The sequence below is a fragment of the Halichoeres trimaculatus genome, unplaced genomic scaffold (genome assembly GCF_033239565.1).
Source record: "Halichoeres trimaculatus isolate MK-OKI-2021-1 unplaced genomic scaffold, fHalTri1.1 fHalTri1_scaffold_15, whole genome shotgun sequence".
Classification (NCBI taxonomy): Eukaryota; Metazoa; Chordata; class Actinopteri; order Labriformes; family Labridae; genus Halichoeres; species Halichoeres trimaculatus.
Window position 1 is genome coordinate 14991457 of NW_027437193.1, and position 27191 is coordinate 15018647.

Consider the following 27191-nt stretch of genomic DNA (forward strand, 5'->3'; position numbering starts at 1 on the left):
AATAATCCCTATAAACTGACAAGACATTTGAAAAATTGCCTTGCAGATGGGTTGATAACTAATGAAAGTTATTGAAGTGCTTGTTAAACTCCTGACTCTGTTAGCTTCTAACTCTGTTATTACAGTCCTTATCTCCATAGCATGACAAGTTCCTGATAATGGATTATCTGCTCCACCTTCTGTTAATGGAAAGTATTGAATCATCGAACCTCAGGAATCAACAGACTTTCACAGTTCAGTGTAAAATGTAATCCACAGCTTGTACAAATTAGCCATCCCCCTCTGAGAGTATATGACACTGCCCTGGATGTTCTTTATCTTGGGTTATGTAAGGGGTGTTGGTTTGCTGATAGTGCTCAAGTGGCGGCCTCTACTGGTCAACTCCTGCAAGTACAGAAGAAGAGGGTGAGAGTGTAGAGGGAGGCGTGCAGGTCTCTCTGCTGCTGTCTGATCAGCAGAAGCATTCTCGAGATGTATCTCTTTTGTTAATGTGGCGTTTTATCAGACTTGTGAGGATTGAAGAGTTTATATGAATAAAACCACATCTTAATTCTATGACAATATTTTCTCTTATCATAGGGGTGGTGGTCTAGGCCTGGTACTGGCCAGTGCTGGTTTTGGCATGCTGACTGCACCCATCATGGAGCTCCACAATCAGAAGGGATATTTCCTCCACCACATCATCTTTGCCTGCTGCACCCTCATCTGCATCATCTGCATCCTTCTGCTGCCCGAGACACGCTACCAGCCCCTCCCAGAGACCCTAGCGGATGGCGAGAGCTACACTCGTCAACCTCTCCTTCCCCCGAAGAAACCAGGAGAACAGCGCCACTTGCTGCCTCAATCTGAGAGCAGCAGGGACTACACCAGGGTGCACGACACGCCGCTCCACGAGGCAGCCAACACTGCAGTGTCCACGATGGACTCCACCGCCTCTTCAGCAGTCGATTTAACCGCTCCATCGGTGGTGGATGTGTCAGCTCCTGTGTTTATGGAACATCCTGGGAAGCTGGAGTCCAAAGGCCCCAACGGTCACTCAGTTTCATCCACACCCATCACATCCCTGGGCAAAGACGGCACCATACATTCAAGTAAAGAGCATGTGCTGTCTTCCACGCCTTTACACAAAGCCCAACACATCACCGACCCACTGTTAGTCAATGCAGAAGAACCACCAACAATCGTTCTGCAGTCTATCGAGCTGCTGACAGCTTCTGGTGCTCCTGAGGAAAATGACATCGGTCCCTCCCCAATCAAAGAGCTGCCCACCACTCCTTCTCCCTCATCGGACTCTTCCACTCCCCCTGTCACTCAAAGCACACCCGCCTCCTTGTTAATCAGCACAACACCCACCATCGAACCCACGCCTTCTTCTATGCTCGAATCCCCTAATCCTCCGGGGAACGAAATTGAAAGTACCACTCCGAAATCTGATCCACCTTTACAGGAGAACTCTGACATGCCTCTGGAAGACCTCCATTCACCGGCATCTCCTACACCTCTGATGACAGACTGCAACATGTCCACTGAGCCCCCACCTCCCACTGGTGAACACTCTGACATTCCCATTCATTTAGAAATAGTAGATGAGTCCACATCCACACCCTCCTCTAAAGACTCTGAAGTACCTCCTGTTGTAGACTCTGAACCTGCAGAGGTAGACCCTACTGCACCCTGTGATAATGAAATATCAGACTCTGTTTCCCCAGACCATATACCCCCAGCAGACTCCTCTCCTCCCCCTGCTCTAGATAATGTTCATGCCACTCCATCGACTCCTACCATTCTCCCTGTCACAGACATTGTTCCCACCCCCACACCAGAATCCACCACTTTGACAGACATTGCCCAGCCTGAGCAGGATCCAGTTCCAACCTCCATCATGGATCCAAGCTCTGCAGAGGCAACTCCACCCTCTGTATTGGACTGCACCGTCTCCTCCCCCATAGACTCGGGTGTCCTTTCCATCAGTGCCAGCACAGAAAACAACACTGTCAATGGCATGGCGTCGTCTTGATCCAGTGCTGGATGCAGCCAGGAGAAGAAGCTTTACGGTTGCAGGATGAAGCAGCCCACAACATGATTAACTGAGAACGGGGCATGAACTGTCCTGCTCAGACTCCAGGCACTCGATGAAGACGGCCCAGGACCTGGAGACAAGTAGACGTGTCTTAAAGAGCTGCTGTAGGTTTTCTCAATGCCCCCTCCTCCTGCGTCAAGCCAATAAATGAGACCATGCAAAAGAGAGAGTGCCAGAGGCTGGTTTTGTGACAATGTGACAGCATCTTCTGCTCTTATTTTGAATGTCACTGGAAATCACCAGCCTTTAAACTACTTTGATGTAAATGAATGGGAAATCACTGTTTTTCATTTCGAAAGAGACTTCTGACTATACCCACAATCACCTAGAGGACTGGAGAGAAATACAATGATGCTTAAAACAAACAAAAAAAAATCATATCAATGGTACTTTTGCTCAAATGAAATGTCTGTCGAACATATTTGTGTTGAAATATCGCCTTACTTGTGTGGACAAAAAAAAAAAAGAAAAGAAAATCTGAATGTTACAAAGTATTTTGCCGTTACACAGGAAAACAATCCAAATTGAAGAGATTTTTCCAAAGCCAAAAATAACTCAGACCAAAATCAAACGTAGAAATAGTGCCAAAAAAATTAGAATAACTGCAGTATTTGCCTGTTTGGGAAAATACTGTTTGATACAGCCTCTGCCTGTAAATGGATTAAAGTGGATCAGATGCACTCTACTCTAAAGATAAGAAATCTCAAAGAAGACTTCAGTGTCGTATGAAAAGTAAGAACCAGGAGCTGGGATCCCGAAATTGCTCTCATTAGGATGTTGCTTCTTGAATGAACGGCAACACCTGAGAAAAACAAAGACCTGTATTTTCTTGGTCTGAAGAAACTTATTTTTCCAATTGTTTCAGTCAATGAAATTTATGGTATGCAAATGCTCTTATTTGTAAATGTGATATTGTAAGTAAATTGAAAATTAGTTGTCGAGCTTGATTAAGTCTTTTTTTAAAATTCAAAGTATTATTTTGAATAATCTCCCATGGCGTGCCCTTATTGTACAAAACCTATACTTCATTCTTTCAGTATTTCCGTCACCTCAATGTGGTGGCACTTTATTCTTTGGGGTTGGGACAAAAAGCATGAAAATAATTGTGGACGTGTCAGCTAAACAAATGAGCAAACCTTAATTAAAACAAAAAAAGACAAAAATATTTTTCAAATGCAATCAATGGATGACAAAATGTTCAGTGTGATCACCAAGTCTTAAAGCATTGCGAGTGCTTGGTGTGTTTTCCAAAACCATCTTCTGGCATTAACAGAGTTTATACATGTTATACATATGTTCATCCATCACATGCACAACTGAGTTTACCTTTAAAAAAATGCAATCTTTCATATATTTGACGAATTGACACTTTAAAGTACAGGTCAAATCCTTATTTATAACAAGATGAAACTGTTCATATTAAATCGACGGACTCTTTCTTGAGGAGGTACTTTCTCTTCCAAAGCCTGCGTCCATCTGTGGACGGCGTTATACTTGACATGTGTGTAACGGGACAGCTGTGGTTACACACTTCATGCATTGGAGGATGAACTATTAGTTGGGATAAGATGTATGATTGCGGATAGACTACTGTTTACAACAATAATAAAATGACACATAGGAATAATAATTACATGTTACTGTAAAACACAAGAGCCAACTGGATGATGTCTTGTCATTTCAAATGTGATAAAACTTTCTCTGAGTGTAACATTTATGCAGGGGTGATGTGTGATCTATCAAGGTGTCATTCAGGAATCACTGAACTTCTGTTCTTTACTCTATCATGTGGTACTATGATGATAACCTTGCAGGTACTTGACTCACTTAAATTTTGCTTTAATTTAATCCAAGGTAAATATGCACTGACAAAGGCAGCATATCCTTTGGTATGTGAATGATTGAGCAAAGGTAACTGGATGTTTTCTTTTTTTCCTCAAAACTGTCTTGAATCAAAGTATGACAGCTCTTTTTTGATCAGTTTGATCTTTTTATAGATCATTATTTTAACAAATTTCCATTCAGTAAATGATTCACACTGATATTAAATGTACACCATGCTGCTAAGCCTCAAAGCACAACGCCCTGCAGTCATGTGATGTCAGATTCGGAGGAGCTAGATGTATTGACAGTGAAAAAAAAGGGAAACAGGAGTGGGATTATGCGTTTAATTCTGAATAACTTACACACAAGTTGTTGCAATAGACTCTCGTGTAATAAGCCTTGTGAAACAAGAGTTGAAACTAGATTTAATAAGAATTATTTTTGAATCAGCAGTTAAAAAGGAGTTTAACTGCAGTGGTCAGTAGCTTCCCATTATTCTGAGTCCTTGTGTCCTGTGAGTGTTGGTCTCTGTGTCTCAGTGTGCAAGACAATATCACAACACAGCACAAAACATCCAGAGTCCTCTCTGGGATCTGTTGCTTCCATTTTCACGACTCCAGTGCAGCTGTTTCAGAGTGCTGATGGGAGCCTTTACATCTGAGTGCATTTGGTTGAACTACACCTTGAATTCAGCCGAATCAAAAATCAGTAAAAAGCAATCCAAAGTGTTGTTAGCACCAGCTATGAGGCAGACGAGGAGACAGGGGAGGATGGAAAAGCAAAAAAAAAAAAAAAAAAAAAAAGAAGAAAAGTAAAAGGTATGCCTTTGTAAATAGTAAACGTGTGTGGAGATACCCAGCTTCAATAAGATGAAGGACAATAAATCACAATAACAAGGACAGGTGAACAGTTTGGATCCTACTACATAAAGTCTCAGACACATGAAGTCCCCGGTGTACACATTTCAGGTCTCGCTTCTATTAACCATGCGACTCAGAATCTCTTGACGGGAGATTTGAATGAATGTAAAAAAAAAAAAACATGGATTGTACCATTCATAATTTCTGATTGTTTGATTTCATTTTGTTTTTGTTTTAACTGACATAATGCACTTGTATATAAGCCATACCTGTTGTTAAAATAAACCACTATTTATTGATCAGCTGGGGGATCATTGTGTTCTTACTTTAACAGCTTTTTTAATTCATTTCTACTGTATCTCTGAAAAGTACAGTGTGTAAAAAAATATACAACTTTTAGCTGTAACTAGCAGTCAGATTTCACCAAAACTTGAAATCACTGAATTTTTAGTGACCACCTACAAAATACACGATACATAATACAAAAACATTTATTGACTGTACCATTTTATCTGTCCTTGTAAAATTAAAAATGTCCTACTGTAAAATCATGGCTGTTTTAGATGCTGGTGAGTACTGAAAAGAACTGCTTCTTGTACATAAAAGGCTCTAAATAAACAAAACTTAACGTATTCTAAATTCAGTTGAGTTAAAAATGCTTATGAACAGAATATTCTTATTAGTTAGTTATACAAAGCCTGTTCTGCTAACTGTTATCTTTAAGAGTGATTTAATAAGATAGGTGTCCTTAGTCATGCTTTCTGTGTATGAACTGAGCTAATATCCCTCATTCCCCGTGCCTCTGTACATAAAACTTAAGGCCATGATAGAGCTGAATGCAGTTAAGTCATTTACCCTCCAAGAATTGTTTTGGGTTGTGGATTCTTCAGAAGAATCAAACCTTTTTTTTCCTCAAGAATGTGTTGTAAGATCTGACTTTCTTTAAATGGCTGCCTCAAGTGGTCGCTTCAGGAAGTGCATTGGCTTGGCTCTTTTTTTTTTTGTGCTTTAGAAGATTCTGCAGGTAAGGCACAAAAATGCTTAACCCTTAAGTGAGCAAGCGCACATACATGTTTTAGAAAAATATTTTCTATCCAGGCTAAAATAATGATTTTTTTTTTCCTTTTCAATTTTTCTCTTTGTATCCCCAGGGATATGTTGTCCGTTTAGGGGATAAATTTGAAATTTTCCAATTTTAAAAATATGTCATTTTTAGCTTTCAAACACATAAAACAAACAATTAATTACCTAATCTTGGTACGTATGATGATTGTAACACATGTTTTGAGTACATGCAACAAGTCTATAAACAATGAGCTTATAACTACACTATAACAAACAAAACTATACAATACTATACTATACTATACTATACTATACTATACTATACTATACTATACTATACTATACTATACTATACTAGAATAGAATAGAATAGATTGGAATAGAATAGATTGGAATAGAATAGAATAGGATATAACTTTACTGTCATTGTAACAAGTACAACCAAATTGAAGTCACAGCAGCAATCAGGAAAACAAATGTATGACAGCTTGTCCATCATTCTCCAGTTCAGCCAGCCTTCACCTCCACAGGGTCCAGGACTGAGCTTCTTCAGTCATGCTCCATCTCTGTTTCCTGGATCCTGTCTGCTCACAGCAGGTGACGCTCTTCCAACCTGGCATTGGTGTCTGATGTTAGCTCTGTTAGCCCTGTCTGTGAATACCATGATGCTACTCTGCCCTCTGGTATTCCCTCTGTTGCTGGGTTAGCATGGCTAGCTCGTCCATCTTATTGGAGATAGATCTTACGTTCCCAATAATGATGGATGGAAGGACAGGTCCATGTCGTCACTTCAGACAAAGAAGAGAGAGCTGCTGCAAAAGGCAGCCATAGCCAACAGGGCGGCGTCCAGTGTTTACATTGCATCCTGACATTGAGGATATTTTAATGTTACTGTAGAGTTTTCTGGATAGAGCAAACACTTTAGATTGGTGGTTTAATAGCAGACAACATCAGAGGAAAGGAGACAAATAGACTGCTGGAAAGAGCAGAGGATGAAAGTGAAAGAGACGTCAGCCAAATTGAATAACACGGTCATGAATAAACCACAAACTGCAACACAGGGTTTTAGAGATAATTGTTGAGTGGAAAGAAAATGCTAACAGAAATGCTGTGTGCAAGAGGACCTTATACAGACTCTCCTGTTATTTCCTGCATCTATTAAAAAAGCAAAAAGGAACTCCACATTGAGGCAATACAAAGTTTGATGTGGTTTAGAACAGCAAAGCAGGAAAATGCTGAGATGGGTTATGATAGCTATATGATGAGTGGGCTAAATAGAAGACTGGTGCTATGGAAGTGCTAAGAACCACAGAACCTGAAGGACTAATTACATTCAATCATCAATGAACATATAAAAATGTATTGTGTGTTGGCTCTTGTGCAAGACCCTGTCTTGAGGCTGATGGTAGATTATTCCTTACATAGACAAGAGTTCAGAGCAAATTAGCATTAACACTAGCAAGAGTCATTAAGTTAGATCACCTGTGTTGTTATAACTGATCTTAAGAGGGATGTCAAGGTCTAAAAGTGGATTTTCATGAAATTTCATAGACCAAAATAGTTATGGATAAAATGTTTATTATCAAGGCTTTAACAAAATATTAGCAGCATCATTCAAGCTAAAGGAGTTAGCTCATAGTTGCTCCCTTATATGGCATAAACACAGTCCAGTGTTAATTAAATCAGGACATGTTATTGAGCTGCAGTCGTCAGAGTTACACCACCCCAGACAGACACACAGACATTTCCTGGGATGACATAAACAATAGCCTGAGCCTGATACAACAACCTCAGGCAGAAATTTCCCTGCATGGGCCCTGGTGATGTCAGGGGGGTGATGCGGCACGATCCTCTGGCTCCACTGCATCAAACAGCTGCTTTCCTATTGGCTGACAGGGATGCTGGGATGCTGCGCTGCCTGTAACGTCATCCCACCGGCAGCACGTTTATCTACCTCGCCGGCTCAACACTCGTCCTGGGAATGAAGCAAGTGCTGATTTTGAGAAACACAGCGGCCACACAGTGAAGACCGGACGCAGGTGAAGTCGAGATAGGACGTTCTCTGCACGCATCCGCAGCGCACCATGAGGGAAATCGTTCACATCCAGGCCGGACAGTGCGGAAATCAGATCGGGGCTAAGGTACAGCTACTATAATTATTCAAGAAAGGAAAAGTTAGACGTTAGTTTATAATTTTAATGCTGAATTTTACACTTATTATATTTTATTTTATTTTATTTTTTTAATGATATCCTGAGGTTTACATGAAAATATTGTACTCACCTGAATGGAAGTATATAAAAAAAGTTTGATATCAGTAGTGTATTGTTTATATAAACGCAGGGTGCGGTTCAGTCGGGCAGTGGCTGCAGTGATGTGTCCCTCCTCTGCTGCGTGTCATTCCCCCCCAGATGCGCAGTCGCTAAAATAAATCCTCATTCATTCGCTTTGACTCACTTTCACCGCTTATTTTTCTTCTCAGTGGTACAAACATTATTAACTTTGTCACGTTATAGTTCTGGGAGGTGATAAGTGATGAGCACGGCATCGATCCCACCGGTAGCTACCAAGGTGACAGTGACCTGCAGCTGGAGAGGATAAACGTCTACTACAATGAAGCCTCAGGTAAAGAGAAAAATGCATCCAAGGGGAAAAAATAATCCCTCATCTGTGTAGATCACTAAATTGAGCTTTGCATTCATTGCTTACTGACCTTGCATGACCTTATGCTACACTGCTAAATTCAATGCAACAGTATGCTCATGTGACTAATTTAGCAGCAAGGGAAAGTAGGTCCTAGCATGAGTGCAGGGGAAATTAGGACAGTGAATCTGCTAAAATCTCACTCTCTTTCCCACCCTGTCTCAACCCTTTTTTCTCTCCCTCCTCCCTCTATAGGGAGTACAGGTATCTGCAGTCTCTGTATAGCTGACCCTGCTCACTCACTCACTCCTCACACCATCTCACATTTTTGCTCCAAATTCATCCCTAACATCTCTTGCCATTGTTGTAACATTTGCATTGTTGTGCTCACAGCTCTGCCTGATTTAAACAGAAGCTGTCAGATGGACAAGCCATGGCAGATCTCACTCCATGTTTAGTCATGACTGAGATCAAACAATGCCCATTCATCCGCTATGGAGTAATACCTGGGTGATGCAGATAGCTTAAGCAGCACGTTACTTGCTAACCCTGGTGTTCGCTAGCTGCAGGCGTTATTGATCCTTTGTTCCCATGTTGCATGCAGGAATCAGTGTCACCTACAGGGTCGGTTGTTGTATGTAGATTGACACAGCATCCCATGAATTATTTCCTGTGTAATTATTGCAAGTGCAGACTGCCTTAAGGTTTAAGCAAAGTTGGAGTTCATTCAAGCATGGCAGAAGGAGAAAAAAATACAGACTGGGGCAGATCTTGTCTTTGTTTGAATGAACTCTGCTGAGCTCAGCACAGTGAAAGCCCCCCCAGTTTCAAATAAGCAGTGCAGCATGCTGCAGCAGTGTGATGGTAAGGGTTACAGACAGAGAGGGTGGGGCATCGTCAGGGGCAAGAAACAAACAGCATAATGGGCATGGTTGTATATTTCAAAATCCAGCCTTGTGGACAAAAACACATCTGAATTGTAAATCAGTTCATGTCCAGAGGAATAGAAAAGTTGATATTGAGAAAATAATCCTGAAGTTTTTAGCTCTGGCATCATGCACTCTGAGACTGTTGATATCTTACTCCACCCTTCCCTCCATTACGTCTCTCTCTATTCCCTCTCTCCTTCACTCCTCTTCCTCCAAAGGCAGCAAATTTGTCCCCCGTGCCATCCTGGTTGACCTGGAGCCAGGGACCATGGACTCAGTCCGCTCCGGGCCCTTTGGGCAGCTCTTCAGGCCTGACAACTTTGTCTTTGGTAAGTTAATGATCTGTCAGCGTCACCGCTAATCCTCAACAAACTGCATGAACAGTATGTGTATGTCAGCAGCTGCTGTCTTATCCTGTAAAGCTGTGCTTAGTTTCACCTGACAGAGATGTATAGGACTTTCCATTCCCAGCACAAAGCTTCTGCAGTCTCTCAGGGATGTGCCTGTAGTGTGATGTATCCTCCATGTGCAGCTGTGTCAGACTGAGACTGCTCTAGTGGTGACTCAGCGAAAAAAAGAAATCCACTTGGGGATGATGCTGCAGTGCTGATCATGTAAAGTGTGGAAACAGGGGCCAACAAATTAAAAAGGGGATTAAAAAGGAATGAAAAAGCTTAAAACTTCTACTATTTATCGTACTACTACTACTACTACTACTACTACTACTACTACTACAAATAATAAGAATAATAATTCTTCATTTATATAGTACTTTTAAATACAGGTTACAAAGTGCTTCGCTATAAGCAGTAAAATAATGTAAAGGTGAACAGCAGACCATAAAAACAAATGAATAAGATATGCAGCCAAGCAATAAAATAACTCAGTAAAAGTAAAACTAATAAATTAAGAAAAAAATAATATATATATATTTTTTTCAAGTGGAATCATAAAATAAAAGCTTTTCTGTCAGAAATTAGTCCTCATCCGTGAAATAAAACAGGCAACTGATTGTGCAAGTCTGATCTCCTCTGTCAGACTATTCCAAAGTCTAGGTGCTCCAAGCAAGAAAGCGCTGTTGCCCTTGGTCTTGAAACTAGGCTTTGGAACACCCAGATGCTTTCTCATAATAATAATCTCCTTTTTTAAAAAAGTATACTGCATAAAAGTTGTAATACGTTCTTTAACTAGATTATTATTGACCAGTTGGTGATTTATTAATGTCTTATGAATCAATACTGCAACATTAGAAATTAATGCACATGAGTTAACTGGTTACAAACACAATAAAATACTAAACATGGTGTCAGCATGACAATACACAACCTGGAGCATTCTGCATTAAACAAGGATAAAGTTTGGTAAAACTGAATCAGGGCAATGAAAAGGTGATTCATTGAGGATGACATTATATTTCAAAACATGTTTCAAGAGGGAGAATTCTGGAAACCAGAGTAGATAATGGCATGAGGTGCTATAGTCTCTGTATTTGGATTTCTTAAGTGGGTGGGGCGTACACCGTGTGAAATATCTGCAGATTCAGAACTGATTTGTGAGTCATACAACTCATTTTTGGGATTGGGCCAATTATGTGCTGTTTCATGTCTGGTAGACTATTTGCACCAAAACCAATCATGGCCTGACCTGCCTTAGACAAACAGTCAAATCAAGTTCTGTAATGCTACAAAGTTTGGTTGCTTTTATCATACATAGGAACATAACTTTATGATTTAACAAGAGCTAATTCAACAGCTTCATCACCATCTATACTCTGTTTTCAGCACAAGTTGATACATCAGAAAGGGGATAAATGTCTTTATCGTTGATGTCATGTTCCCTCTTAACCATCTTCTGTGAGTTTATAAAAGAGATTTAACTTAAAATGGTCCATGCTGTGTCCCAATTTAGCTCAGTGTGAGCGCTCAGGTCAAGCTTGACAGTTTGAGCACATACGTTTTTAGCTTTGGTTGTACAACAGTCATTCACCTGTGCACTGCGAGTTCACTTCTCACAACACTTATAACATTGTACAGGGGTGGCCAAATGTAAATCAATACATTTCCAATTTTCAAAGCGAGATTTACTGTGTTTGTGTGTTTCATTTCGTACTAGAAAAGAGAAACTGAAACTTAAGTATCAATCCCAACTGATCCCAATATTGGCATCCATATATATATATATATATATATATATATATATATATATATATGTGTGTATTAAGTTAAGATTGATCGGCATACCACTACCCATTTTTTTATGAATGGATCAAAGAGCCACACACCGAAAGACATAGAGCCACATGCGGCTCGCGAGCCACAGGTTGGCCACCCCTGATTGTACAGTATCCCTGGCCTAATCCAAACTGGCACACTATTGTGATGTAGTATTGTGAACTTAGCAGTGGTCAGCCATTTCTGAATTGTGAGGAAGTCTGGTCAAGAGGTCTGGAGGAACCATTTGCCACTTAAAAAGCAGCTGCTGGTCATTGTACTTGTATGGTAGTGTATTTGTAAAAGTATCTTTTATACTCATGATGTGCGTCTTGCAGGTCAAAGTGGAGCAGGAAACAACTGGGCCAAGGGTCACTACACTGAGGGAGCCGAGCTGGTGGACTCAGTTCTGGACGTGGTGAGGAAGGAATCCGAGAACTGCGACTGCCTCCAGGGCTTCCAGCTTACTCACTCACTGGGTGGGGGCACAGGCTCAGGAATGGGTACACTCCTCATCAGCAAGATCCGTGAGGAGTACCCTGACCGCATCATGAACACCTTCAGCGTCATGCCTTCTCCAAAAGTGTCCGACACTGTGGTGGAGCCGTACAACGCCACTCTTTCTGTCCACCAGCTGGTGGAGAACACAGACGAAACCTTCAGCATTGACAACGAGGCCCTGTATGATATTTGCTTCCGCACCCTAAAGCTGACAACACCTACTTATGGAGACCTCAACCACCTGGTTTCAGCTACCATGAGCGGTGTGACCACTTGCCTCCGCTTCCCTGGACAACTTAACGCCGACCTCCGTAAATTAGCCGTCAACATGGTGCCCTTCCCTCGCTTACATTTCTTCATGCCGGGGTTTGCGCCCCTCACAAGCAGAGGCAGCCAGCAGTACCGTGCTCTCTCTGTCCCAGAGCTCACACAACAAATGTTTGATGCCAAGAACATGATGGCAGCCTGCGACCCCCGCCATGGACGCTACCTGACTGTGGCAGCCATCTTCCGTGGGCGTATGTCGATGAAGGAAGTGGACGAACAGATGCTAAGTGTGCAGAACAAGAACAGCAGCTACTTCGTCGAATGGATTCCCAACAACGTCAAGACAGCCGTTTGCGACATCCCTCCGCGCGGCCTGAAGATGTCTGCAACTTTCATCGGCAACAGCACCGCCATTCAGGAGCTGTTCAGAAGGATCTCCGAGCAGTTCACGGCTATGTTCCGGCGCAAAGCCTTCCTACACTGGTACACCGGAGAGGGAATGGATGAGATGGAGTTTACTGAGGCTGAGAGCAACATGAACGACCTGGTGTCCGAGTACCAACAGTACCAGGACGCCACTGCTGACGAGATGGGAGAATATGAAGAAGATGAAATGGAGGATGAGGAAGAAGTCCGCCATGATGTCCGTCACTGATTGAAAAGCACTGATATGACACTGAGCAAACCAATCTGCCAAAATAGTAAATGTTGGACATTGCAGTGAGATCATAAAAAGTGTGCTAGCAGTGCAGATGTTCAACGTAACACGGAGTGCATTTCATGATGAAATACAGCTTTTTGGCTAAACTTATATCGCTTATAGATATAGCTTCTACCGATAAAGATTATGAGAGGCATTAGAACTTAAAAATATGCAAGCACCATCATTAGCGGTTTTCCAAGTCATGCTATGCCAGTAACAAGTCCAGTCTTGTCCTTACACAGTTTTGTAACATTTACTCTGACATTTATTCACTGTCTCGAGTCTTGAATAAATTAGTCCTGACAATACTTGTGTGTCATGGTTTTGTGATAAAGGGAACCTTGGTTTTTATTTATCACCATAGTGGCCCAGGTTTGGATAAAATTAAGGAGGTTTTCATCTTTAAAACTGGGCCACATATGACTTATGTTATAGCTAAGCTTAGGGAATCTTGTTTTGATTGAGTTTTGTAGAAGTATGTCAGCTATTGTGAAATCCCTATGTTTTGCATTACTCTGCAGATAAGCATCAGACAAAAACACGTCCCAGCAACCAGGGAGCAGCCCAGCGGCGACAGTGAGTAAATAAATCTGTACAGAAAATGCAGAGCAGGTAACTCATCACTGACAATCTGATCTACTTCACACCACCGTGACAGGAGCACGATGAAACCTGGGCTTCTTGACAGGACAAGGAGTTGGCTGTTGAAGAGCCCTCCAAGTGTGCATGGTTGAAAAACGTTTCACTATGAGCCACACCCAAGTCACGCCTGTCAAACCAAAGAATTTTTCCACCCCAGAGCTGAACAAAAACATCTGCTTTGACATGACTGATGGAGGGATGAGCAAATCCTAGAGAAGAATTTAAACCAGAGCAAATAGAGGTAATTCAGAGCAGCCCTGAAGCTGATGGGAAAAAAAGACTGTATCTTTGGTATGTCATTCAAAAAGAAAAGACAAATTGGTTTTATTAACTCTTTAGTTATTGTATTGATGGCTTGAAATAATGCTTAATAAAGTTCAATTCTGTTTTACTTTCTGAAAAGGATAAGAGAAGCATTATCTGGAGGACATTTCTGTTTTTTAAGTCTCAACTATGACACCAAACCTAGCAGCAACACACTATTACATGCTCTTTATCATGCTTAAATAAATGAAGCATGAATGTTCATAAATATTCTGCTGAGGAATAAAGAAGTTAGCCACAAACTATATGTAGAAATATGACTGTAGCTAAACATATCAGAAACTTTTTGTGCAAGATTTTGTTTCTTCCAGAAACTAAGCATACAAAGTTGATAAAGGTTGACACTTAAAAATCTTCCAACACTTATAACAAGTTTCCCGAGAACATTTTTTTGTATGCACCACGGAGTCATTCTTGCTGTAAGATACTTTGTCTTCATGTTTGGACTGCATGGCTACCTCAGGGATAGATAACAGACTACCTTCCTGCTCTGATTAAACAAACAGCCTCTTTGTCACAAATTAAAACAATGTTGACTTTCTTACTCTGGATTTCATGAAGTGGACACAGTGGAAGACAGCAGAAAGGTTTGAGATTCATTAAAAAAAACCTTCAAGGCATGGTTTAAATTGACTCAACTTGTGACAAGTCGCCATACCCTCATCTCTCTTACTGCTCGACTGACATATGAGATACGGGTAAAACGTGTTTTTTGACTTTTGTGCGTCCACCTCCAGGTAACACCATGGTGCTCGTGAACCTCTTAAACCAAGAGTCTGCAACCTGTTGCTCTAGAGGCTCTTTGACTCCTTTGCAGTGGCTCATTGTAGCTTCAAAAAATATAAAATTAAAAAAAGGAATTTTTATTTTTCTTACAGAGGGTATAAATGATTGATGACATTGACACCAAATAATATCATAGGTTAACGCTTTGTTATACTAAATATGCATCACCTCTTGCAAAAAAGCTTCCAAATTTTTGAGATTTTTGCATTTTTTTTATTTCTGAATTTTTTTTCTAATTATTTAAATTCCTTTTTTATGAAAATTTTTGCAATTATGAAAATATTTCTAATTTAAAACAACATTTTTTTAAATTACTATTCATTTATTATTATTATTGTTTTGCAAATTTTGAAAATTCAATTTTTATTTTTTTTTTCAAATTTTTGCACATTTTTAATTTTCTTTCTTTTTTGTTGCAAATTTTTACATTTCAAAATTTTTGGATAAATTTTGCAACTTATTAACATTTCATAAATTTATTTACATTATTTATTTTTTTCAAAATTGATCAGAAATAAAACAGTTAGACCTCACAAGTACAATTTGAGTAAAAAAACAACCCCTGTTGTTAAGATAATTATTTACTAGATTTTTAGTATATTTAGATTTTTATTCCCATTTTTGTTTTATCTTCTGAAGATAAAATACATTTTGAGGCCCCTGAATGACTGAAATCCAGGTGAGCTGAGGCATAATGGCTCTTATAAAAGTAAAGGTTGCAGACCCCTGTCTTTAACTGATTAAACCCCTGGAAACAAACAAACAAACAAACAAACAAACAAACAAACAAACAAACAAACAAACAAAAAGATTTCTTTGATATTTCATAGCCTAACAACACTCATCTGAACTAGTCTTTGGCTATTATTAGAGTCTTTGCTGTAGATGACTTGTGTACTGATCCATCAGGGACTTTAGATGTTCTACTTTCTTGTCCTTTGTTTAGGTGAAGCTTGGCTGCATCTTCTGAAGCCAGCAGCAAGAAAACCGGTTGTTTCCAATCCACTGAGGAATGCAGGTGTCTTACTGTCAGAGAAGTATACACCAGGTTGAAAGGTCAGAAATGGATTGTGACGCTTTAACCTGTAGCAGACTCACTTTTTGTGTACATCTAAGCAGCAGAGCGAATATCCCACGTTATAAGAAAGCTTTTATCTCCTGCTCATCAGGTTCTCATCCAGCTCACATTCATACCAGTGGCTGTCCCTCCAGAAGCATATTAGGGTTCTGTTTCCTGCCCAAGGACACTAAGCCATGAAAGAGGGATTAAACAGCCAGTCTACTAAAATGTGAACAACCTGTTCTGCCTTCATCCAACTGGCACCAAAACACATTCTCAGTTCATCCTAGCTTTACTGGTTTTCCACATCAAAGCCAGGTAGAGTTGTGTTGAAATGTGGAAAAAGCTGTGTGGAGCTCCAGAGGGAGGCTGATATTTACTGATGTCATTTTAATCAGGTGGGGTCAAAGAAAACAATTCCTCGAACCAACTTAAAAAAAAAAAACAAAAAAAATCAAGAACATGGGGGCGATTTTTAAACTAAACCTCTGCAGCCTGTGTCTCGTCTTTCCCCCAACTAAGCAGCTGGAGGCTATGTTAGCTGCTGTTCGCAGAAAAAAACCCTGTAAATACCTAAACAAAGCTGTTAGTTATTGTTCTGTATCATCTGGAATGTAGGTGAGGAGTGATTTAAAATGACAAAGCAGAAAAAGACGTCACCAGTTATGCTGCTGTTACTGAAAAAGTGCCTTGCGGCCATTACGGGATTGACGTACTGTTTTTATGTCTTGCTTGAGAGCTTTGCAATATTGAAGCCACAAGTAGCTCGCAGTCAGTTTGTGAGTTTTGTAAAAATTCATTAAAATGTTCAAAAGATTCCATTAAAAATCAAATTTGGTTATTGCAAATGCAACACTAAATTATCAAACTCCTTCCTGCTTCTTTGAAGTACAGTAGTTGAGCTCAGCTGGCACTGATAATTGAGATAGGCTTGAATCCACTGGCCACATATAACCCACTCATGCTACCACCACCTGCTTCTTACTTCAATTCAAACTTTACAACCGAGCCAGGAATCATCTTTCTTTATCTATTTTTTTTTAAAATTATTTTATTTTATAAACAGTATACCACTGTTTCTTTTCTAGGTAAGTTTGCCTTGCCTTGTGTTCTGTATGCTACACAAAGCATGGTGGCTGTTAGCTTCTAGAAATGCCAACTACTGAGTAAAAAAATGTGAAGCCAGTGCAGAAGTGTTAAAAACTGCAGTTCATCAAACTTCCACGGGAGGCTGGCGTCAAGAGCACCAGGTACCACATACACACCTGTTTAAAACGCTGATCTTTACTGCAAAAATTAACATGTTCACAGCTGATTACCTTTGCGTAATAAGAAGGATGCCTGACATAACAGACAGGCACTTTCGATGCTAGCAAGGATGCCAAAGACTCGCCTCAGCTCCACCTTTTTGCTTCAAGCTAGTTCAACCCAAAGTTAAGTTGAGCCAGCATTTCCAATATTGGGACTGCTGACAAAAAGCTTCAAAACTCTGCTTCAGAGTCAAATGGGTGACATCACCCATTTGGCCATGTGCTGCAAAGTCCATGGCACAGTAACTAATTCCTCTCTGCATTTGACAGTTGTACAATGTGCAACTGGTGAGTAAGATGAAACCCACTTTTTATATAACAAAACTGGTAATAAAAGTTGACACACAAAGTTTTATGTTAGGCAAGGCTTCATGGCAATAAATCTTATGTAACTGGAAAACCTGTTTATTTCCCTTTCAAATGATGCTACAATTGTAAGGGACATGTTTGTAGGTTAGGCGCATGAGAATTTGCCAAATCTGTCAATACTAGGCAGATTATTCTACCATAGACTCTTGCCATTCAATAACTTAACCTTTTGTGCAGTTTATATTGTTTCACGATGAAGAAGATAAGAATGCTGAAGCAGTGTTGCTATTGGGTTACAACAAATAGCTTTAAATGTTTTCTGAGTTTTTTTTGCAATCCAAGATTAACTAAAGGAAATGGTTCATCATAGGCTTGAACATAACACAAATATACAGGTGACTTATTTATTTTTGTGAAGATGATGTATTGTATTCTGTAAACAAAAGCCAAACTTTAACAAACGCCACAGTGATACAGTTAGCTTGAAAGACAATGGAAGCTTCCATGAATCTAATTTTATTGTTTCATTAAGTGCAAAACTAAGAAAAAAAAAACCTTTTCATACACAATACTGTTGCTGTAATTCAGTCCCATGCTATGTTCATACTGATAACCAGTTATAAATCAAAATACAGACATGCCAACAGCCAGAACAGCACAAAAAAGTAGTGACATTTTGTTTTCAGTGCACACAAAGCTCATCCTTGATTATTCTGCCTCCCCGCATACTAAAATTATATACACCTACACACAAAAAAACATGTATATTTGGTAATTAGAAATATATTTACAGTCTTACAAAACAAGAAAATCATTTTATATTTTACCAGCATTCACATATTTGGCACTAAATCTTTGGGAGTTCATACTTTGATTTTTTTTTTTTATATATAAAAGTACAAATTACAGTTCAACACATATTGGGTAAATAAAGAAATAGAGTGCAACAGTACAGGAGAGAATTTGTCAAGTCTTCTCTTATTTGGTTTATAGTCTGTGATTTAATATCCACAGACAAAAGAAGCAGTCTAATTCAGCCTCTGTGCAGTAAATCTGTCAGAGACTCAGGCTTTGGTTCTCTAGCAAAGGGTCCTTTCATCAGTTCCACAGTACAAATGGCATTTACGTCTGCTCAAAGGAGTTACCAAGGAAGCAGTGGCCCACCCATTAAACCCCTCCTTGTTAGTTACAGTACACTGGGTCCAAAAATCCCAAAGCCAGCAGAGCAGCTTATCGCACAGCTAAAGCTAAAGCATGCCCAGATGCAACCCATACGTCTGTTAAATCCAAACAATAGAAAAACAACAACAACAACAGAGTACTTGTAGCACTGAGTCTAGTATTATGGATAACAGTAGGCGTCAGGCTACAAAAGCTGTTCTGCTGTAGTCACAAAGCTAACCACCAACAGTATAATTACAGACTTTTAACTGACTCAGAGAAAATCACTGGGATTGGGAACCAGAAAAGCAGTAAACAAGCTTTAATGAACTAAGAAAATAACTGAAAGCATTCAACAAGAGCAGTGATCTGTAAACATTTCTAGCCTTCAGTGTTATGGAGTCATTTGGGATCCTGTCACTTTCTTTTCCAGCCCAGTAAATTTGGAGCCAAAATGACATCAGACAGTAGAAATAAGTTCATTGACACTTCCTTATCCAACCCTCTTGTTTGTGCTCTGCTTTTGACAGTTCTCTTTGTTAAGGAGAGAAGTCCAGAGTTGTATCCATTAATTTTCTTACATGCATTAACCTTTTAGGGTCATAGGAAGTTTTAGACCTTTGGATAGGTTTGATTCTGCTTGTTTGATGTACCTTAAATACTTTTGATGGCAGTCATTTCTGAGCTTGACTCAGCGTAAACTCAGCAACAGTAATGCCTCATCAAAATTAGACACTTAAGTCTTAATTGTCAGTGATACATGGGCTCTATTTTGTTAAAAAAAGCTAAAAAAAACCCTCCCTTATTTAACTCAACAACATAAGTACAAGAACAGAAATCTCTTTTACTGCAACACTTGCAAGTAATTGGTTTCTCTATAGTTTATCAATGTCTACATTTTAGTGATCATGTTAAAGTTTACACGTTTGAGTGTACTACTGTGTCCACTGGAATAATAACAAATCTCTGGTCATACTAATCACATGCATATTTACGCTCTCGAACTAGATTCTGTGCTCCTCTCAGTTACTGACACCTTCTTATGTTGCACAACCACTCTCTTGCTCCCTTGCACTTTTGGTGCAGTTGACATAAGAATGTCTTCATGAGACCCCATAGAACCACGTGAACTCACTGAAAAACTCTGCATACCTTGACCTCTAACCTCCACGCCCTGCTCAGCAGACCCATGTCCTGTCTGAACAAAGCCCTGTGCTAGATGTGCAACTTGCTCCCCACCTGAAGACCCATTCCCCACCACCAGCACCTTTCTGGATCTGGAGGTGGTCCCATGTGAAAGACCTGAGGCTAACTGGCCTGTGGCCCCTCCCATTCCCACCTGCCTATCTACAAGGACTACACCCTGAGAACCCTGGATACCACCAACCTGCACCAACCCCTGACCAAGCCCAACTGCACCCACTTGACCCACTGCCTGCTGAGCACCTGACACCAGCACCATCTGTGGTTTAGGATCCACTACGTACATGGGCGCAGCAGCCACATACATGGTGGGCTGCTGGATGAGAAGTGTCTGACTGGGGATTACATACTTATCCTGGACATGTACCTGGGGAACCATGGATGAACTCTCAGTGACTTGCTCCTCCTGGACAAAGGTGGAGGATCCAGAAGCTACATTTGAGGTGTTGATTGAACTGATGTTGACGTGGTCCCTATCTCTGATTGTTTCGGAGTGGGTGTGGGTGTGGGTGTGGGTGTGAGTGGAGGGCCTGACAGGAGACACTGGTCTGGGAGAGACAGAAACTTTGGCTTCCACAGTCTCGGTCACTAAGCTTGAACCCCGGCAAATCTCTGCAAGGGTTTTGAATTTAGGGCCAAGATCATCAAGAAACGCAAGGTCGTTGTCATTCTCCAGGAGACTGCAGCAGCCCACAGAACCTGCCAGGGACTCTCGACCCTCGTAGTCATAGACCAGCAGAGCATCCTTTTGCTGGGACTGTTGTGCAGCATGGTCATATTTCTGCAGAGATTAAAAAAAACAACACACTGAATCTTGAAAAATAGCCAGTTATGTTTTTTAAAGAAATTGGTGAAGTCTCTGGTGTCGTCAAATTTCCAAATCAGACTGGGTCTAGAATCTTAGTGAAATTCAAAATACTTACACTTGAATAATAATCCCCCAGGAACTGTTCAGAAAGGGCCATCCCATCAAAGGCGCCAGCTCTGTATTGGGAGTACAGGTGTTCTTGTCCAGTCATCGTCCCAGCACCCAGGTAGTCCATCTCAATCTGCCCACCGGATTGCTTGTATCGGCTGTATGTTTGCACGTTCTCAGTCGTTAGACTTGAGTTGCCACAGCCTGCTCCTCCACCTGGCGCGCCACCCAGTTCAATCCCATCTGGGTACCCACCTCTCCCAGTAACATTAACATTCTGTTTCTTCATCATGCTACCATCAACCTCCACGGGGGCGGTAAGAAGAGGAACTTCCTGCAAGACAAAGCAAGATCCCATCAGAGATGCATTCATTTAGAGCAGATCTAAATAAAAATGTCTTTACATCAGGACTAAACTTATCAAAGTACCTTGTCTTCTCCTTGTCCCTCAGTGTGATATGAGATCAGCTGTTGTTTTGTATCAAATGGAATTGCCTTGAAATTCCCAGCAGCTGCTGCACCTCCGCACAGGCAGAACAGCAGCAGAAGGGGCACCACTGAAACCAAACAGACATGACACCGTGTCATAGAAAAAAGTCTAATTTGAAGCATCAAATAAGTCATCCAAAAAATTACTTTCACTCAGTGATGGCCTCTGATATATGGTCGAAAACTGTCAAAGTTCAAAAATATATGCCAAAGTCACAAACAGCCTCTTTGAGGGAACTGCCCGTTATTCACCCATGCTCGTAATCCTCTCGGCAGGCTAAAGCCTGTCTGACAGGGGAAAGTTAATGATTCATATAAAATAATCAAACAAGAAGGCGTACACTCATACTGTACTCACACAGTAGGAGCAGCAGTCCCAGGAGCAGGAGCAGGATACCTGAAGCTCCAAAAGTAGAAGTCTTTGTTCTACGTGCCACACAGGCTTTTGTGTTTTCAGCACAAGTGCAAACAATAAGATCGATAACTTGCACATCAGCACATGATTTTCCCTGCTGGTCTTTGATGTCAACCACAACTTTGTAATTCCCAGGCCACAAGTTGGCTTCGTCTCGCAGGATTGCTGCTGTTTCTGTAAAAAGATAAGAGAGACGTTTAATTGTATGAGAAAGTGTCAGCACAAATGAGGCTGATCGAAGCGGATTATAGTTCATGTGAAATCACAATGGCGTTAAACTGGGACACCGAAGTCAAATAAAATAAGAAATACGATGAATGGGGAAAGCAATCATACCATTAAGAGGCTCAACTTTCCATTTCCCACTGCTGCTCGCGTGAATCACACTGAAGTCAAATGGTGCTGAATTGGGGAACTCGTCTGCATCTTGGGCTACCACATAGATGACGTTGTTCTCCAGGCACATGGTGTGAGTAGTAGCTGTCAGCGTGGGACAGTGATCATTGTAGTCCTCCACCTGGATAGCGATTGTCCCTGTGGCTGTTTTTGCTGGAGTCTCTGGACAACAGAGAATAGAATGATCAATATTAAACGGCTGCAGATCACATTTGAGAATAATAACCTCAATATTTCAGAGCTCACCATCTGTGATGCATATTATTTCGGCGTAATATGTTCCATTGATCAGGAAACTTGACTCTCTGTCGGGCACTTTGTTAAGCCTGATATCAGCTGTCTTTCCATCAACTATCAGCCAGTTGTCACTATCACGGATCTTGACATATCTGTAATAAAAATAAAAAGACAACCTAAGTTAAAAACAGCCTTTCAGAGACACAGAAATTTTTATTACATTTTCAGTCACAAGACTTCTCGTTTTTTTCTGGCTTTACCTAACGTTGGTGGCTATTTGTAGCGTGTCGCTGTCAATAGCAGCATAGTTTGTGATGATTTTGTTAAGGGAGATGGAGGTGTGGTCCTCAGAGATCGTCACCACTTTGACAGCTGGTTGGAAACGGGGGCCTTCCTTTTGATTGAGCACGTTGATTTTAATAGGGTAGGGTCTTGGGATCACAGCCCCTCCTGATATGGACCCGCTTCCAAAATTGTACTCTGCTTTGTTGGAGACAGACACCTCCAGGTTCAGCACTTTGAGTTCCTCGTAGTCTAAAGCCTGCAGATCCAGGACAAGGACATCATATTAGCCTTTGTTGGGTATCACTTATTTACTGTTCCACTTTAATGAAACAAGATGTTTTTTTCTTACCTTGTTGATCATGAGGATTCCCTCATTAGTCTTGGCATCAGTAGAAATACTGAAATAGCCTCCCTCATTGCCTGAGATTATCTGAAAGACTGCCAACCAGTTGTCAGTATAGATCATATCCATGTCCAGGGCTTTAATCCTCATCACTTCCACATTGATGGTGTTCTCCATCACACTGCCTTCATACTGCAGATATAACACACACCAAAAGTGGTGTGAAGTGACTTTTACACTTTACAAAGGAAGCAGGAAAAATTAAGAAACAGGAGTTTTAGTTTACTGTGATTGTGCCACACTTACCGATTCTCTTTCCAAAGTGGGGATGTTGTCATTAATGTCCAGAATTTTAATCTGGATTTGTCCAGTTCCTATGTTTCCCCCTGATAGTCCGTCTAAATCTGATGCTGTTACAGTCAGTGTGTAAGTGTCTTGTTTCTGTAAACATATGATAAATAAACTCAATGCAGGGATTAATACAAAAGTTTGAAGCTTTCAAGTCAAATCTGTGTATTGGTCATAGACTGTGTTACTAATGGTGGGTAAAAGAACATGTTTACACAGTTTGATTTTCTGTTACAACTTATCTACAACATCAAAATATATCTTTCCTGTTTCAGAATTTTAGAGCAAATGAAGCAAGTATGCAGTGTGATTTAATAGGGATGTCCCGATATCACATTTTCACTTCTGATACGATACCGATACTGCAGCACTGAGTATTGGCCGATACCGATATTAATCCGATACGATATCAGCATTAAACATGCATACTTTTATTACTTATTTTGTAGTATGTCATGTTAGAAAAGGCTTGATTAAGTGATATTATTCAAACAAAGAACAGTAGTCAGCAACAGTAGGTATGAGGAAAAACTGACCCATTTATCATTAACCAATGGGTAACAGAAATTAACATTAAACATAAAAAATACTAGTAATTGAATAAAATAAACAATAAATTAGAAAACCCAGAAAATAACCTAAATAAATCAAATAAAAACAGCAGGAGCGGAGTCTGGAATGGACTGCTTATATCGAAGCGCTTATATCGGAGATTTTAGATGCATTCCGATACGATACCGATATTTGTTTTTTTGCTGATATTGGACCGATATCCGATATCAATATCGGACTGGGACACCTCTATGATTTAATACTCTCGTTAGACTTATGTGTTACAACTAGAAAGTATTTCCAACAATCACAACAAATGTTGACGTACAGTGAATGAAGAATCTCAGTTCAGCAAAGTGCCTCACCTCCCTATCCAGAGTGTTCTGTCGAACCGTGACCACTCCAGTCTGAGAGTTGATGAAAAACATCCCAGCTGAGCTACTGTGGGACGCAATGCCGTACTTGATCTTTGTGTGGAGTGTGTTCTCTTGATCAGCATCTGTAACTATTACTTTCATAACAACAGTGCCTAAGAAAAACAAAACATAAATCGTATTACCTTCAGGATTGCAGGTGGGAAAAAAACGTCTGATAAGAATTCTGTACATGTCTTTAAATACCTGCTGCACTTGATTCACTGACAGATCCAACTTGTTCTGCTTTGATAACTGGTGTGCAGTCATTCTCATCCACAACAGTAATCTTGAGATCCAGGTCTTTTTCAGCCAGGGTCCCATCAGTAAATTTTGCCACACCCTTTAACTACAAAAATAAAACATCACAGCCTCTAAACAATATTGCAAAGATGAACAATTCATGTTAGGCTTTCTTTGGTAATGGCATCCTTTCTTACATGATAGAAGGGGATCTCCTCTCGGTCCAGGATGGAAAAGATTTTTACATAACCTGTGGTGTGGTTAATACCAAAAACATTCAGAGGAGGCTTGTCAACACCAGGCCCTGTGAGAAAGTAATATATTGTTGTATAGTTCTCCTTATCAGAGCGGATCTGGAAGGTAAAGACACAGCAACAGAAGTTGAGAAATCTAATGCTTTATTTAAAAAAAAAGTTAATTACTTAAACTGCATGGCTTAGATCTTAAAATTTAAAATCTAGCCGTGATATCAGACGAGACAAGCTAAAGGGCATCAGAGCAGGTGTTATATCTGAACAATGATGTATTCATTGACATGTAGTGTATCTGACTCATTCTTAGTGTGGACGTTTGCCAGAGTCTGAGGGGGCTGTCTCACAAACACTCTGCAAGTTAGTCATTGAACTAAAACACAAGAAGCCTGAGGACAAACCAAGTAAAGTCAGTCTCAACTTGATATGATGTCATTATTTTTTAGGCCTAATATGTGTGCACCTGTTGTAGAGTGTTCCTAATAAAGTAGGCTCAGCAGATTTAAGCAAGAAACAGAAGAAAATACACACCCTGGCAATGCTGGCCAGTCCAGTGTAATCATGGTTTTCCTTTAGCTTTCTGGGAGCAATGATCCACTCTCTCTTCTGCCTGCGGAGCACATTTCCTTCTGCACTCACAAAAACAAGCTAGAGAAGAACAAAGAAGGAAGATTTAATAGTCATATACTTGGCAACCATTACAATATTCAACAAAAATGTTGTCCCTGCTGTCTTGTACACATGGCATTATTTTTCAGCTGTTTTACTTTGCATTTTAGGGAATTGCACATACTGGAAATCTGTGTTATGAATATTATTCTTAATGTATTTAAGAAGAATTATCACTTCAGTGTTTTGAAACATATTCTATTCCTTTTTATTTATACTGAAAGGTGTTTATTCTGTGCTCAAAACAACACAACTGAGACATATCTCATGGCCATCGTTGTCGTTAATCCACAGCTGTGAATTCAGCTCTCGTCCCAACTCAATATCGTGACTCTTTTTAATTTTTCCCACATCCGCTATTCCGAGAAGTAATTGCTGCTTTGATGGAGATGATATAAAGAAAGAGCTGTTCTGTGACATTTGGGCACAATACGAGAATGTCCATGCAAACTGACTGCGAATTAACTTCTTTATATCACGCACAGTGGTCTAACTTTTACGCGCTTAAGAGAGTGTGGATATCCCACCAGGAGAGAGCCACACCTGTTTAACATCGATACATCGAACAATAAAAAAGTAAGTCGTGAACTTACCGTTAGAAAAGACGCTAGGAGAATAAACAGGCAGCCTTTCAACAACGGAGCCATAACGGCGAGGAGTAAACTCAACTTATTCCTTCTGCTGAAGTGAAATCGCGTGAAGTTGACACTTAACTGTGGTGTTCCGTGGGTTTCGTACAGACTTTGACCTATGGAGGGGAAGGGACTTTTACAGCAATAGGCGGTTCCTCCCTCTGTTTGATTGCTCACAGGCGACTGCTGATAACAGGCGGAGAAGGGAGGCATTATGTCCACTGGTGGTGCATAGCTGTAATACTTGAGTTCAGCAGCCTATTGTCTGTGACGCGGCAGGCAAAAGGTACAAGATTAACGGGGGAAATCAACCTGGAACTGGCAACGTGAATGATTATAACCATAAAAACTTGTTACATTGAGGAATTTTTGATGTAAGTGTGTGAAAGTGAGTTTTGTGGTTCTAAAACATACATGACAGTTTCATAAAGCTGCCACACAGTGCTGATGGGAATTTAGGGACATTAGTTGTGATTTTAATACCCATAAAAAAATGCATCTGAGCCACTTTGGATCAACACTCTCACTCATCTGTAAAACTTCACATGCCCCTGACAAATTCCAGTTTCTGAGTTCAACACCACTCAGAAACACAGTGACTAAACATGCAGCTGCACACTGGACTCTGCACAAGGGTTTTGTGTGAGAAACAGATCCAAATGGGCTTGATGTAGGGTTTGTGTTGCCAAGTAACATGAAGCTTGTACTCCCCATGTCCAAAGGTGTGTCAGGGAGGAAGAGCAGTATCAGTTTTATCATCCCTGATGAGGCTATTAGTTTGTTTAAAGGAAGTGTGATGGATTTGCCAGTGCATCTTCTGCTTCAATTCATTTCTGCTTATCCTGAGTGTTTCTGAAGCACAGTGAGAGTGATAGCTTTGCATCTCAGCATATCAGTGTCTGACAGTAACAGCAGCACAAAGGTGACAAGGTGGTTTCAATGACACATTTTGATAAGTGATAAAACTGCACCTGAGTGAAAGATGAAAAGGGTTAAAAAGACAAACAAACAACAAACAAAACTCCAACAGTGAAAACACTAGTTCAGACAGGGATCATTTAAATTCTGATGGTCGAGCTGAAAGTGAAGCATTCTTGAAATGCAGCAAAGCGAGTCTGTTACCAA

The 27191-nt window shown here is 40.4% G+C and overlaps 3 protein-coding genes across 3 annotated transcripts in view; 2 read left to right on the top strand and 1 right to left on the bottom strand.

Moving 5' to 3' along the window:
- LOC141804143 (solute carrier family 22 member 23-like) overlaps positions 1 to 5067 on the top strand; it is a 44947-nt gene extending 39880 nt beyond the window's left edge. The window contains exon 11 of the mRNA XM_074688443.1: positions 580 to 5067. Within this exon, the coding sequence (XP_074544544.1) occupies positions 580 to 2017 (1438 nt within the window). The 3' untranslated portion in view covers positions 2018 to 5067. The remainder of the gene's footprint in view (positions 1 to 579) is intronic.
- Positions 5068 to 7763: 2696 nt separating this feature from the next.
- LOC141804437 (tubulin beta-2A chain) lies at positions 7764 to 13390 on the top strand. Its single transcript, XM_074688856.1, has 4 exons — positions 7764 to 7970; positions 8346 to 8454; positions 9620 to 9730; positions 11950 to 13390. Exons 1-4 carry the CDS (start codon positions 7914 to 7916, stop codon positions 13032 to 13034), a joined length of 1362 nt encoding a protein of 453 aa, XP_074544957.1. The 5' UTR covers positions 7764 to 7913; the 3' UTR covers positions 13035 to 13390.
- Positions 13391 to 18049: 4659 nt separating this feature from the next.
- On the bottom strand, positions 18050 to 26229 carry LOC141804900 (desmoglein-2-like protein). The gene is made up of 14 exons (XM_074689576.1): positions 26028 to 26229; positions 25297 to 25413; positions 24712 to 24867; positions 24479 to 24620; positions 24224 to 24387; positions 23265 to 23399; positions 22965 to 23150; positions 22591 to 22871; positions 22340 to 22482; positions 22034 to 22255; positions 21641 to 21871; positions 21223 to 21350; positions 20801 to 21127; positions 18050 to 20658 (listed from the first exon to the last, which is right to left on the bottom strand). Exons 1-14 carry the CDS (start codon positions 26079 to 26081, stop codon positions 19666 to 19668), a joined length of 3279 nt encoding a protein of 1092 aa, XP_074545677.1. The 5' UTR covers positions 26082 to 26229; the 3' UTR covers positions 18050 to 19665.
- Positions 26230 to 27191: the final 962 nt, after the last annotated feature.